The sequence below is a fragment of the Terrapene carolina genome, unplaced genomic scaffold (assembly GCF_002925995.2).
Source record: "Terrapene carolina triunguis isolate 2854851 unplaced genomic scaffold, T_m_triunguis-2.0 Scaffold111, whole genome shotgun sequence".
NCBI classification, from domain to species: domain Eukaryota; kingdom Metazoa; phylum Chordata; order Testudines; family Emydidae; genus Terrapene; species Terrapene triunguis.
The window spans coordinates 3,444,466-3,460,057 of record NW_020664462.1 but is presented as its reverse complement, the minus strand read 5'-3'; the positions used below and the strand labels follow the sequence as shown (position 1 = coordinate 3,460,057).

General features: G+C 50.6%; 1 protein-coding gene across 1 annotated transcript in view; it reads left to right on the top strand.

Annotated features, from left to right (window-relative positions):
* Positions 1-4,153, top strand: part of TMIE (transmembrane inner ear) — a 68,306-nt gene extending 64,153 nt beyond the window's left edge. The window contains exon 4 of the mRNA XM_026651992.1: positions 3,834-4,153. Coding sequence (XP_026507777.1) covers positions 3,834-4,153 — 320 coding nt within the window. The remainder of the gene's footprint in view (positions 1-3,833) is intronic.
* Positions 4,154-15,592: the final 11,439 nt, after the last annotated feature.

Genomic DNA, 15,592 nt, shown 5'->3' with positions numbered 1-15,592 from the left:
CTGGTCCTAAATGGGTGAAATTTGCCCCTGTGCAAAGGTCCTGAATGAGGTTTATGCACCACTTAAGTTTTATGGAGTTAATCTGGTTTCAAACTGACTTAACAGAGCAAAATTTAGCCCCAAAACATGTAGGAACAAATCCTCCAGGGGTATATATTAGTACAGCCTCACTGAAGTCAAAAGACCCATGTCAGATTGCACCAGATGAGCTTCTGCCATGTAGTTTGATGGTGCATTTATTCTTGTGAACAGGCAATAGAAAGAAGTAGTTATTTTAATGAACGAATGGTCATTAAGTGCTGTGAAGTTGGAAATCGCTACTTAAGTACTAAGTGCCAATCTCATTATGATTAAATACTATTAACCGTTATTGCTTGCTGTTATTTGAACCTCTCTATCCCACTGTTACTGCTATCATGGAATGTCCCAACTGATGGCTGGTTCTCTGAGGACTTCTTGATTGTACAGCATGGGGTGACGTCTCTTCTGGACAAAAACAAGGGATGACTTCAGATTGTGCATATAAATCTCGCTCACCTCATTGACATAGGTCATCTTGCTCACGTCATGTGAGCAATGCAAGCAGGGTTTGGCCCTTGCTCTGATTGGTGACGGGACTGCGTGTTTTAAGGGCCTGATCCAGTTTCCAGTGGCTTGGTTGGGAGCTGGATTGGTTCCTGTAATGGTCATAAACAAGGAGGCGATCCGTCTCTCCCAAACTTTCCTCCAAGGTGTCCGAATTTCCCTTCGATTAAAAGAAAGAGGCTGCATTATTTTCACTTTGCAGATCCCTTTGAATAATTATCTTGTAGATACATTATAACTGCTGTGTATTGATCACAATCTTCCATGGCCAAAGGGTGTTATTTTTCTATAACACATTGTGTGCACTTGTGGTGACTACTTTGGGGTGAAATGAACACAATAAAGACAGGCTCGATACTTAGCTTGTACAAACTGGTGTTGCTCCATAAGTCAGTGGAGAAGCTATGGATATTTAAACCTGCTGGGGATCTGATTCTGCACATTCGTTAGCAGTAAGCTCTTGGGCAGCAATGTAGCCTCACAAGAAACGTTTTGGGGACACATGCCTCTAGCTAACATTTGGGATTGTCAGACGAGGGGTTGTGACAAAAAGGTCGTTTCTGGCAGATCTTTGTCATCATTTTGCACAATGATGTAGTTTGGCAAAGTGTTGTATTCCCCCCCACCCCATAGAAATGTGAAATTTGATCTTCGATTGAATGTTATTTCATAATTTGAAATAGAAATTCAAAACGTCAAACTTGTGCTCAAAAACGCAGGGGAGAAAAACAATCCCATTTTCTTTTAAAGGAAATTGTTCATTATTAAACCCTTCGGCAGAATTAATGAAGGGTTGACACATCTAATACTTAAGGGCCAAATTGTGACACTCTTACTCCTGCTGAACATTAGCCTACTTTATTATAGTAACACCTAGATTCCTCAGCCAAGATCAGGACCTCATTGTGCTAGGTGCTGTACAAACACATAGTAAGAAACAGTCCCTGCCTCGGAGCTCTTACCATATAAACAGGCTCAGAGAAGTGAAGTGATTTGCCCAAGGCCACACATTAGGTCAGTAGCAGAGTCACAAGTATTAGCCAGGTCTCCTAACTCCCAGTCCAGTGCCCTTTCCAATAAACCACACTGTTTGTGGAATGAGGTGCTACTTGAGATGAGTAAGGGTCTCCGAGTCTGAGCCTAAATAAATAAGAGACATAAGGCAGAGATTTGCAGTTCCTGCTCTTTCCCTGGACTGTAGTCGGCACTGAGGACTCCAGCGAAGCAGTACCCATAAAGTGTTAACCAAAGACCTCCCTGTGTCCCCCGAGACCTTCTGCTTTATCTTACTGTTAGGACACTGAACAAAACAGGGCCAAACCTTCATAGAATCATAGAATCTCAGGGTTGGAAGGGACCTCAGGAGGTCATCTAGTCCAACCCCCTGCTCAAAGCAGGACCAACCCCAACTAAATCAGCCTTCAGCTGGTGTCAATGGCGTTAACCCCAATGAAGCTGTGCTGATTTAAACCAGCTGAGGATTTGGTCCAAGATAACTTTTTATGCAGTGCTTAATTTGTAATGAAAGAGGTGCTGGTTTTTTTTACATTCATAACGGATGCGGCAAGCCCAGAGGTGCCGGGGCTGTGAACTGCCAAACCTAGAGGTGCTGGCAGGGCCGGCTCTGGCTTTTTGGCCGCCCCAAGCAAAAAAAAAAAAAAAAAAGAAACGGGGCGGCCAGAACGGCAAAGCAAAAAAAACCACCCTGCGGCGTGGCCGGAGCCCGGGTGTAGGGGGACCGGCTTGGGGGGGGAGGAGGAGGGAGCGGGCGGGAGAGAGAGAGAAGTGGGTGGCCAGGGCTACAGCAGGGGCGCTGCCACGCGGCCCCTCCCGCTGCGCCGCCTCCTGCCGCCTGCCGCGAGGGCTCCGCTCCGGTCGGCGGGGAGGGAAGGAAGAGGACTGCCCTGCAGGGCACTCTGGTTCTCCGCGCCGCCGCCCCCTACAGGGCGGCCGGAGCGGAACAACAACAACAAAAAAGCGGCCGTGGCGCCCTAGGATTGGGCAGAATGCCGCCTCGAACAATCTGCTGCCCCAAGCACCAGCTTGTTCAGCTGATGCCTGGAGCCGGCCCTGGGTCCTGGGGCTCGGCCCTGACAAGCCCTGGCACAAATTAAGCACTATGTATTTGTAACTATAGTTAACTCACCTCTGTCTAGATTCCTAGTTAGAACTACTAAGGAGACAGGGAAATGATATGAATGTTTTATTGTTACCATTACTTTAAATGGCAGAAGTGATACAGGGTAGTCGGCAATACGGCTGGGCAGGAACCAGATTACTCACGACAAGGGAAATGCTGTGATTTAACTATTCCTTACTAAATAATAATTCTGTTCCAAAAGGGAACGAAAACAAGTGACATTTCCCGCGAAACAAGTTTCTGAAATTTCCCTTGCCTGTCACTCAAAACATTTTCTTTTCATAAAATGGAAACATTTTGTTCTGATTTTTATCTTTTAACGTTTAAGCAAACGTTTTATATAAAAATAGCGAGTTTGCTTTCAAAACCTGTTTTGAAACAAACCAACAAACTCAAAACATTCTGTTCCAAAAATATCAATGTCATTGGAATCCTTCATTTTGGGGGGTTGGAATAAAATGTCGTCCCACCTGAAATGTTTTTCTAAGCAGCAATTTTCACTGAAAAATGGTTTTGATACAAAAAATCCGCGGTCAGCTGTAGTTGGACCAGCTCAGGCAATCCTCTTGTTCCTCACTCTGCAATGCACCATTGAGGCTGTCTGTCTATCTGCTCAGCATAGTAAAGATTCTTCCTGTATTCACAACACCCAAGGCCAGTCTCGTCTCTTCTGCAAGGGACACGCCACCCCACAAGAAAAAACCCAGTCTGGTTTTAAACCAAACCAAACAATGGGAGTTCCGCTGCTTCCCTTGGGACACTGTTATCCATTAGGCCTTACTATTGGGGAATACTCCTTGATTGTCTTCTTGGGTCCAATCCCGGTCCCGTTCAAGTCAATGGGATTTTTTTGCCACTGATTTCAGTGAAGCCAGGATTATGATTAGCTTTATCCCATTCTTCCTAATATACCCGTAGATTAATAAACTGATGGTTAAATGCAGCAAATCAGGGAGCCAAAGGGAAATATGGAGGGTGTTGGATTGTTAGATTAAAGTGATTTCTGATCTCCCTGATTTGCATGAGGGCTGCAGGAATTGTACCTCTTATGGTGAAAGCTACCCCAAAGTAACTTACTTTGTTTTCTTTCCCCCTTCAATCCCTACAGCTCACGTGGCAGAAGAGAAGAAAGAGGAGGTGCCCACCGTCTCAGGGAAAGTGGACAGGGCCCAAGGCAAGAAAGAAGGTTCCAAGGGATCCAAGAAGAAAGAGGGCAAAAAGGAGCAGAAAGAAGGGTCCAAGAAAGAAGGGAAAGATGAGACCAGAAAGAAGGAAGGAGGGAAGGGTGCAGGTGAAAAGAAGCAAGGAGGTGGAAGGAAAGGTGAGAAGGAGACAGACAGAGCTAAGGCAGGAGGCAGCACCAAGGCTGGCAGCAAAGCCGGGGGGAATGCCAAGTCCTCAGCAAGGAAACCCCAGCAAAAGAAGTGATCAGACCAACAGCGGAGTTGCTGATACCCTCTCTCCCAAGCACGTGCCATGCTGCAGACCTGCCGTGGGGCGTGCAGTGCTAATGCCTTGGAACTGGCATGGTGGGAACAGGGAGGAGACAAAGTCCTTCCAGAATTTGAGGTTATCTGGAGCTACTTGACTGATTTCTTTAAAAGCAAAATCGCCATTTCTACAGAGGCGATGTTTCTGCCAAAGGAAAACCTGCCTCGTTGGCTAGAAAGTGACCTGTGAACAGAATGGCCTGTACAGTGCTGATTGTGTTCCAGCGCGCAGGGGGGAGCGAGAAATAGGAGCACAGATGGATTCATAGCCGCACAGAGCTGCCGAGAGCCAGAACCTCAGGAGTGTGTCTACATTGCAATCAGAGGGGTGACTGCAAGCATGTATAGATACACCCGAGCTAGCTTCGATTTAGCTGGCTCGAGAACCAATCGCAGCGAAACTGCAGCAGCATGCGGCGGTACAGCCCTGCCGGGGACCCTGGGTATATACTCAAGCGGCAAGCCCATGCTGCTGCCCACGCTGCTGTGGCTTCACTGCGTTTGGTGCCCGAACTAGACAGATCAAAGCGGTCTCAGGTAGGGCTACGTGTGCTGCAGTGCATCTCTGACTGCAGCATAGATGTGCCCTGGGAGGGTACTTGGCCCATTCCATCTGAGATCAAGATACTCGACAAGCATTAGCTAAGCCTCACACCAGTCTTCTGGGGTATGTGGCATTCCATAGAGGGCATGGGCGGTGGGTATCACAGGCCAGGGGAGGCTGAGCCTCCCCAAACAGCCAGGCGCGGCCACACCCACGCTCCGCCCCTAAGCCCCCTCCTGCTTCTGGCTCTTCCTCCATGGCCTGGGCTGTGCCCGGGACTCAGGGCAGCTGGGGCCAGTGCTCGCGCCACGTGGGGCTGGGGGCCATGCAACCCAGTGCTCCGGGACTGGGGGCGCTTGGGCAGCTTTGGGCTCCGATACGGGGGGGGCTCAGACAGAAGGGGCTGGGCTGCAGGCTAGCCTCCCCGAGTAGCCGGTTCACACGCTGCCCAGGATAGAGGGCTAAACTCAGCCACCAAATAATTGCTGGAAGGCACAACCCATAGGATGAAGCTCTTTAATCTATGGCTATATTAGAGATGTCTCGGGAGAAGGCTCTTCTTCCCCATGCATCTCTTCTTAACTGTTTGGTGTTTCTCTCTGTCTCAGAGATGCTGACAGAAGCACTTTCCTGACATGAGCTAAACACACTGTCCAAAAGCCGTATCCTCTGTTTTTTACAAAAAGTGTCATATAAATGAAGCTGCATGCCAAATATAGAATAAAGAAATAGACATCCTTTGGATGCGGGTGATGCTGTCTTCAGTTCTTCAAGTCGTACTCATCATGGGTGTGATGCTGGCAGACCAGCCAACTCATGCCAGAGCCCCAGGCCAATTCACTTGTGTATTAGTATAGATCAAAGTGATTGTTAAATGTATAAGAGTGTATTTGGTGTTTAAACTTCCTGAAAACTAGTGGGATCTTATTTGCAATGTTTTCACTTATCTGAATCCCGTGATAATGTACTAGCAAACATTTACATTGTGTATACCCCTGTAACTAAATAACCCATCGAACGAGAAAGAAGCCTTGTGGAATGCAAATGAGGACCTCTGACGGAAAAGTGCTCATTTCAAAGCAAGTGGTCATTGTGTGTGATGACTGGAGGTCAAAGACTCCAAATGCATTCCTCACGCTCTGTCATCATAGTGACACCATCAGAAGAAGTTATACATATGGATTCCAGGAAAGAGCCTGCATCTCTGGGCTGTTTGGACTCTTACAGGAAAGTGTATCAGATGCAGAGTGGAGATCCCCAGAGACAAGCTGCATACCCTGAAAAGGCTTTTGGGAAACTGGGAGTTTATTACATCACTGCCACCATTTGGAATTATAAACTGTGACTCACCTGTGCATATATTTTACCTGCTTTAACCTCTCAATAACTCTCACTTCCTTTTCGTAGCTAATAAATCTTTAGTTAGTTTACTATAGAATTGGCTGCCAGCATTGTCTTTGGTGTAAGTGTAACCTTTGTGTGGGCTAGAGTTCACTTCATTTCCCGTCTCCAGTGCCTTAAAAAAAACCCAACTCCCATAGAAAGTAGCTGGAGTCTAAAACAACATCTTCCCTCCACTTGCTTGCAGGAATCTTCAGCTGGAATCTATGCAGACTCTTCCTCTGTGGAAATCACTGCTAGCCAGTCAGCGGACTGATTAATCAAGCACTCAGTTACGTGCAGGGGTGAAAGTAACTTAAAGGACTTACCGGTACGCGGGGGCTTGGCCTCAACCGGAAGAGGTTTGGCTTCAACTGGAAGAGGGGGGCCTTTAAATCACCCCCGCAGCTATCAGCTGCAGAGGCGGCTGGGAACTCCGGGGCTCCGGGATGATTTAAAGGGTCTGGGGCTCCAGCCGCCGCTACCGCAGCATAGCTCCGGGCCCTTTAAATGACCGACGGAGCCCTGCTGCCGCTACCCCGGGGCTCCGGCAGACGGGCTCGGGAGGCGCTTTAAAGGGCCCGGGCTCCTCGCAGTGGCCGGAGCCCGGGGCCCTTTAAATCACCGCCGGAGCCCTGCAGCCGCTACCCCGGGGCTCTGGCTGCGGGGCTCGGGAGGCGATTTAAAAGGCCCGGGGCTCTGGCCACTGCAGGGAGCCCCGGGCTCTTTAAATCACCAGCCTGGGGAAGCCGGTCCGGTCCGGCACGGCATACCGGCTCTTGCCGTACCGGACTGTACCAACTTACTTTCACCTCTGGTTACGTGTCTAGATTTAAAGAAAACCCTGCTGCAAAATGCTTCCGAGTTAGGGACACCAGCTTGCTTCCGGCTCCTGGGCTCAGCTTCTCCCAACTCACACAGGGCACATGGCCTGACCGCTCGCCCTCATGGAGTCTGACCCCAGCAACAGGGAACCTATTGGAGCAGACCCCAAACTACCACCCCCAATTCCAGAAGATGTGGAGTGCTAAATCTGCCTAGCAACAATGACCCAGACACGACTGACTCCTGCCTCCCCCCAATGGGTCTCTTAAAGAGATATCTCCCTATTAGGTACATGGGTTACATAAGATCTGTAGTACCACTTGATCTGGGGACAAGTGACTGGTCTCTTTGGACTGGAAGCAACCTAAATGTGATGCAATTTTTGGTATAGGTGGCCTTTTATCCCAAAGCCCAGTTTGTCTGGGTGACAAGACGGGAGAGTCTAAGGCAGAGGTGGGCAAACTTTTTGGCCCGAGGGCCACATCGGGGTTGCAAAACTGTGTGGAGATCCAGGTGGGGAAGGCTGTGCCTTCCCAAACAGCCTGGCCCCTGCCCCCTATCCGCCCCCTTCCACATCCTGCCCCCTGACTGCCCCCCTCAGAACCCCCAACCCATCCAACCCCCCCTGCTCTTTGTCCCCTAACCGCCCCCTCCCGGGACCCCCGCCCCTAACCGCCCCCCAGGGACCCCACCCCCATCCAACCCTCCTGCTCCCAGTCCCCTGACTGCCCCGACCCCTATCCACACCCCCACCTCCTGACAGGCCCCCTGGGACTCCCATGCCTATCCAACCCCCATCCCCTGACCGCCCCCCCCCACAAGAACCTCCGCCTCATCCAACCACCCCCTGTTCCCTGTCCCCTGACTGCCCCTCGGAGCCTTCTGCTCCCCGCCCCCTTACCATGCCAGAGCCAGCCACGCCGCCGCGCTGCCCGGCAGGAGCGGTGGGCCAGAGCGCTGGGGGGACAGCAGGGGAGGGGCCTGGGGCTGGCCTCCCCAGCTGGGAGCTCGGGGGCCAGGCAGGACGGTCCCGTGCACCGGATATGGCCCGCGGGCCGTAGTTTGCCCACCTCTGGTCTAAGGGGACTGTCTGTGACTTCCCGGTAAGACAGGTGTAGTGATGCAGGAGTTCATTTTTGTCACAGGCTTGTTGAAATCGAATTATAAAACACACCTCCAGTTTGGGGTCTCTGCCTGTATTCTGACAGTCTGCCCTGAGGTCGGCGCTCACAGTCGTGAGACAAGCGGACCCAGTCCTGTGAGGCCTGCAGGTGACAAGAGCTCCCAATTCCCACTGAAGTCAAAGGTGGTTGTGGTCGGTCAGTCTTTCAGGGCAGCGGGCTATGTGTGGACAAAGCGTACGCTTGCTTGCTTGCTCGCTCTCTCTGTGGCTAAGCTAGTCTTTTTGCTCCAGTTTTAACTTGTTGGTTGATTACCAATTTCTGCCTGTTAGCAGACACATTTGTAAACACCAGTCTAGACGCTCCACAAACGTTTGTGTCCTGAAACAAGTGTTTGCGGAGCATCTGGACTGGCATTTACAAACACATGAGCTAATTGGAGTCAATTGGCACGTAGTTAACATAAGATAAAAAGGGCCTAAAGCTAACACCTTCTCTAGTACACACACCACTGTGTCAGAGAGAAATCATGCCGGGAATCCAACCACCTCTTCAAAATACTCAGCCAACGTATTTCCCAGTTGTAACTTTTTGACTGCCCTCTGATTAAGCTTGTGTAGGGGCTGAAAGTAGCATCTTTAGGGAGATGTCCCGGGAACTCACAAGTAGGTACTATTCCCATTCAGCCTTTTCTCCAGTCTGCATCTTGTGGAAGATATCAGTTGGAAAAAAGATTTGGCTTTTGCTCTGCAATTAGACCTTCAGCACTGGGTTTCCTGCTGGCTCGAATAAAGCATCCCACGTCTCTTGCTAGCCACCTAGATCCCCCCTCTTCCTCACCACCACAACTGAGCGCCTCACAAACATCAGTGTAATAAGTCTCACCACTACCCTGTGTCAGGATCGCAACAAGGGCAGTCAGGGCCAAGGGTCAAAGCAGGGGCAAACCTGAGGCTAGGAGTAGCCGAGGAGTTCGTAGTCAGTTCCAGGCCAGGGTCAATCCCGAGAGAGAGTCCAAGTGAGGTTTCAGGGTCTTAGTCAAGAGGCAAAGTCCAAAACAAGCCAAGGTCAAGCCAGGAGTTCAAGAGCATAGAACAGGACCAGTCATGACAGCTACAGAAGATCTACACTGTTGCCTAGACACTTCCTGGAACACTCGTTGGGTTTACATAGGACAGGGAGCCAATCAGGAGCCACGGGGCTGCTGCTGGTCAAACTCTTGAGGTCGAACTTCCCATGGTCTGTGTCCACAGGAGCTCATGGGAAATGGAGCGGAGGGTAACTATAGATGCTGCAGAGTGGTAGATGGGAGCTGTTCACTACCTCCTAGCTCTATAGGCCTGGGTTCTAGATCCATGGGGCCTTACACCTTGTGAGGCCAATAAGTATGGATGGGCCAGATCCTCATTGTAGTGTAAATCACTGTGAGTCATTTGAGCTATGCTGATAGACACCAGTTGTCAGCAGGCAGGATTGAATCTGGGGCCTCTGGAACTCAACGCATGAGCTAAAAGCCACATGGCTCTTAGCCAAGGCTGTAGCAGACTCATTAATCTCTAGATGAGGGACAGGCAAACTTTTTGGCCTGAGGGCTGCATCGGGTTTCGGAAATTGTATGGAGGGCCAGTTAGAGGAGGCTTTGCCTCCACCAACAGCCAGGCGTGGCCTGGCCCCTGCCCTCTATCCGACCCCCGCCCCACTTCTTGCCTCCTGACGGCCCCCCCGGGACTCCTGCCCCATCCACCCCCCTGTTCCCTGATGGCCCCCCCGGGACCCCTGCCCCCCCTCCCTGTCCCCTGACCGCCCCTGGAACACCCACCCCTGCCTGCCCCCGTCGCCCCATCCAACACCCCCCCTCCTTCCTGACTGCCCCCCGGGACACCTGCCCCCATTCAACCCCCCTGTTCCCTGCCCACTGATGCCCCGAACCCTATGCATACCCCAAACTCCCCTGCCCTCTATCCAACCCCCCCTGCTCCCTGCCCCCTTACCGCACTCTGGGCCGCCGAGAGCGGGTTCGGGCCCCGGTGAAAACTTTTTTGGGGGCTCCCCAGCAAGGGCGGACTGACTAAACAGGGCCGACGAGGGGGGGGGGGGAAGCCGGGGAAGCCAGGCCCCAAGCCCCCTTCCGGACCGCCGGCCCCAGCAATTTGTATTGGCTTCCTCCCCCTCTCGTTGGCCCTGACCACGCTGCCTGGAGCACAGGTGGCTGGCGGCGCTACAGCTGTGCCGCCCGGCTGTAGCCAGCCACGCCACCGCGCAGCACAGAGCACCGGGTCAGGCCAAGCTCTGCAGCTGTGCTGCCCGGCCCGGCAGCCCAGAGCATTGCGCCGGCGGCAGAGCGAGCGAGCTGAGGCTGCGCGGGAGGGGGAACAGCAGGAGAGGGGCCGGCGGCGAGCCGCCAAGGCCAGGAGCTCAGAGGCCGGGCAGGAGGGTCCCGCGGGCCGGATGTGGCCCGCAGGCCGTAGTTTGCCCACCTCTGCTCTAGATGATCTAGATACCACTAGAGGGGGACAAAGTGCCACACCAAGCAGGCCTGGGTTACACTGACCCACACCAGCTGGAGTTCTGGCCTGTTATCTCTGTTTTACAGATGGCCAACTGAGGCACAGAGAGATTAAGTGGCTTGTCTGAGAGCAAAGACTGGAACTGAATGTAGATCTCACCATCCATATTACTATTCCAGTGCCCCTGAGAGCAGGATCACACCCAGAAAAAATAACATAAAGCACCAGCGCTAATCTTATCGTCCATCTGCAGGGACAGCAGCTTGGTTTAGGAAGCAATCTATATTTGGAAGGATTAGATTTTTATCAGTAAATGTCAGTAAACATCGATTTCACTGCACACACATGGAAAAAATATTTCCCTTGATGATAAAAGAAATGTACAGACAGGCAAAGTCAGAAACACGCTGCTTGAGAACTTACTGGAGTTCGATTCAAGGACCCTTGCTTTGTATATTTTGACAGGTGATGTTGACAATTTGTGTTTTAACGATTATAAAGCTTTAACTTTTTGAACCTCAACATCTACTGTCGTTAAGTAATTATTACCTGACCCGCCCCCCCCCTTTTAATTTCCCTGAACTGTGAAAATTTTAATCGATGAAAATAATTTAAAAAACAGCTTAAACCCCATGCTTTTGCGCTACTGTGAAAAATTAAATAGATACATCCAGAAAAAAAGGCTACAAAATAAACATTATTATCTGTCAAAATTATAAAAAAATTAACATCGAATTCCGCCAAGCTCACCCAAATTCCTAGCTCCTGTAGGCAGTCAGAGGTCATTGATTTCACTTCCCAGGGAAGCCCTGATTGTGAATACGAAACATCAGTAGCTATAGTCTACCCCAAAGACTTTCATTTAACTGACTTCACTTTCAGGGAGTGGGACAAATACAATTAAAAAGGCGAGCAAACGTTTTAAAGCCTGATTCTGCAGACCTTACTCACATGGAACCAGATCCTCAGCTGGTGCGAATAGGTGTAGTTCCATTAGCTCTACACCAATTTACACCAATGAGTATCCGGCCCATGGTGCATTTTGAGGGCTTACGTGATGTGCAGAAGTGTTGTGAATTTCACCTCACAGGCATAAGTGCTGCAGAACGGGGCTGCTCATTCTAGTCTTCAACTGTGCTTCTAGTTGGCTAAAGATTCAGGGCAACCTGGTGAAAACGGGCCAAACACCACTGACGAAGCTTTGTTCAATGTACACCTACTGAAGATCTGGCCCTGAGCTCAGTGTTAAGTGTGTCACAAAGCATCCCTCAGAATATATTTTCTTCCCTTCAAAAAAACCAAAACAAAATCTGGGACTACGGGGGCTTTTGCATACTCCTGTGATTTTGAAATAAATATTCATTCATTTAGGACAAGCTTAGAAGGAACACACTTTCAGAACACAACTTGTTAGGGCATATTCATTTTGTTTCCTATCTGGTGCAACACAAACAAGCTGTGATGTTAATTTCCGAGTGATGTCTCTCCTTTGAGAAGAACCAAACATGGATCACCTGGGGATAAATCCCAGAATGCTTCATTCTATCAATCAGCTTGTCTCTTGTTAGTGGGAGCGAGAGCGTGTGGGCGGATTGATGTGTATGTATCAGCGCAGTTCTCAACTCAGAATGAACATTACGCTTAATGAAACTTCTCATTAACTTTAAAAGCTCTCCGGTAAAAAGATTTGAAAGGGACATGAAATCAAAGGAACAGCCCATTATCTACTTCGCCATCTAGCTGTCTTTCTGACATCATAGGCATTTATTTATACTCTATAGCACTGCTCATTTACAATAGCTTAGGATCTGCCCCTGAGCATCTACATGAGATTGTGCAAAAATACACAAACAAAGCTTTGTAAAATTGATCATTAATTTAAAAAAAATCACAGACATGTTTAATTTGATGAAAATTAAAGCATTCATTGTCCTAATATATCGAGGCCAAGAGTTTAGTAGGATTTAATCCAAAAGGATCAGCCACCTACGTGGATAATAGAAACATCTATAGCTACATTAGACACGGTTGAAAAACAACAACCCTGAAAGGAATATAAACTCCAATGCTTCAGAGCACTAGCCTCCCTTAATCGATAAGAATTTGGAAGAACCTTCTCCCATCAGCATGTTATTCCATAAATTGCCCACTAGAGGGTTTCTTGTTCTTCCTCAGTCCTATCTGCTCTGAGCAAGGTTTAACCCTGGTTTCGGCTGAACACACTCTGCCTTATAGGTGAAGTTAAACAACGCCCAGCACCAGCTTAGCTGCACCTGTTGTGGAGGCCTAGTTTAAACACGACTCTAGAGGCCTGGGACCTGCTTGAGAGACTGTTCTCTCCCCCAGTGCAAATAGGGTGACCAGATGTCCCGATTTTATAGGGACAGTCCCGATTTTTGGGTCTTTTTCTTACATAGGCTCCTATTACCCCCCACCCCCATCCTGATTTTTCACACTTGCTGTCTGGTCACCCTAAGTGCAAAGTTGCCAGCTGGGATCAATGCAGATCCGTGAGCGGGACCCCAGGGGCTGCTGGCAGGACAATTTCCACAAGAGGGCTCTTCAGCTTTAGGACTCAAAGGGATGTGGGAGGGCCAGACCCAAAGCTCCCATTGACTTTAATGGGTGTTGGATCAGGCTAAAGTAGCGCTAGTGTGGTGACCTTTAGGGTTTGCTGACAGCTGGTAGGCTGGGGTAGTGGGGCTTGGTTTCCGTTCTCGGTTGGTTATTTGCTGGTTTGGGAAGGAGGTCCCCATATATTGACTCAAAAACATAGCCAATTGGTTCAGAATGTCCAAGAGACCAGCTAACCACGCTTAGCCAAATGTATGGCCTAAAGACAAAACAGTACATGCGGGGTGATTCTTACCCCCTTTAAAACTGATTTACAAACCATTTCACCTGCCTAGCTGGGGTTACTGTAGCTAACCAAACATGTCCCATTTGTAGTACTAAATGCGCATTGATTTCCCATAACACAGGAATGAATTACTTAACACTTTTAGCAGCTCTGTAGAGACAGCTTTGATGCTTTTGGCGGTTTGGTGCAATGAATTCTTCTGACTGTGGTGCTGGCGGGGGGGGGTTGCACAAAATTGTGATAAATTCAAAGCAGCATCCAGCCCCTCCTTCCAGGAAACCATTCTGATCTTGCAGCATATTCACCTCTGCTTCAAAGGTAGACCCTCAAACATGCATCTAGTTACACTTTGTTTTTTTTACACGCTAAAAGCCTGCTGTTGGTCACTTAAAGTTTAAGTTTAACCCGCCAGTTTGTGCCTGGGTAACTCCCTGTACCTTCCCATATCTCGTTTGGAATACTACATGCCATGGAAGTACGCCCCAGCTGTACTTGGTGCAAAGTATTCCTGCATCTTTGCTCTGACAAGATTCCTCTTTTCTCATGCCAGAGCTGACGTCAGCTTTGCCAAGGATCGGGGGTGCCTGACGTCAGGGGCGGCTCCAAGCACCAGTGCAGGCAGCACGTGCCTGGGGCGGCAAGCCGGGGGGGCGGGGGGCGGCCTGCCGGTCGTCGTGAGGGCGGCAGTCAGGGAGCCTTTGGCGGCGGTTCTGCGGGAGGGCCACAGGTCCCGCGGCTTCGGCGGCAATTCGGCGCGGGACCGGCAGATCACCCGCAGAACCGCCGCCGAATCCGCATGACCGGAGGATCTCCCGCAGAAACGCCGCCGAAGGCTCCCTGACTGCCATGCTTGGGGTGGCAAAAAACAGCCTGACGTGGGTGAACAGGATGGTGGGAAGCGCGTGATACATTCACTTAACATAGCTTCCCAACACTTACGTACATAGGCGATATGTAGGGAGGGATGTGGGGTCAAATGCTCCCCCCCCCCAGATCTCTGCTTGGCTTGCTGGGGGGGAAGGGAGGGAGGGAACCCCAGTCCTTCTCCCGCTGTGCCTGCCGCTGTCCCAGCCAAGGTCTCTCTCAGGCAGCTGCTGTACTGCACAGAGTCAGTGACCCAGAGGTCCAGTTTCAGCCGCTCCCTGCCCGGGCCCGGAAACGCAGCTGATGGGGCAGGGAGGGGCAGCAGGAGAAGGAGAGACCCCCCCGCCCCCGCCCGTAGGTAACTTGGTGGAGAGAGTCCAGCAGCCCCAGGCTGGGCGCAGGGCGGGGAGATCGCTGGGCAGAGGAGACCCGTGGTGGGGGCAGGTGTCACGTGTCTGGGCCTGTAGATTGTGCGCCCCCAGTATCAGGAGGCACGAATCGTCTACGTATAATGTCTATTAATTCCGTGCACATAGTGCCTGTGAATGTGCTGTATGTTACACCTAACGCATTGGTACTGGCTAACACCGTGGACAGGCTACTGGTTTCCTTTCCTTTCTTGCTATGATGATGCTTTTAATGGACAACGAAAGCAACGAGAGGGCCAAATTCTCTGCTGAGCTCCCAGCGGATGCAGCCCAGATGCTTAGCCCAGGGCCGGGAAAATGGCTTTCAACCATCTTTGTGCCTCCCAGATTCTGGCCAGCTCTGAGCGACGAGGCCTCTTGGTGTACGTTAGAGCAGCGCCATGAGCTGCTTCAACTTACAGTGGGGTTGCTTGTGATGGGGGGTGGCAGGGCTCAACAGCCCTGGGGTTCACTTCTGGTTTATGTCTTAAAAGCTCATGCTTCAGGGTTTCAGCTGGGCACCTGCAGGGGTCAGGAAGAAATTTCCATCCCCTTCCACCAATGTATTCTAGGAAGTTTCTTTTTTAGCTCTTTCCTCTGAAGCATCTGGGCTGGCCATGGCTGGAGATGGGACACTGGGTGGCCCCAGGCTCTGAGGTGGTCCCAAGCATTCTCTCTCTCCAGTGCTTGGCTGGCTGCTTCTTGCTCACATGCTTGGGGTCTAGCTGATCCCCTTATGTGGGGCTAGAAAGGAATTTCCCTCCAAGTCAGACTGGCAGTGACCTTGGTGGTTTTTGCACCTTCCTCTGCAGTGTGTGGGTCACTTGCCAGGATTATCTGGGTATATCTCACTTAACCATTCCGCTATC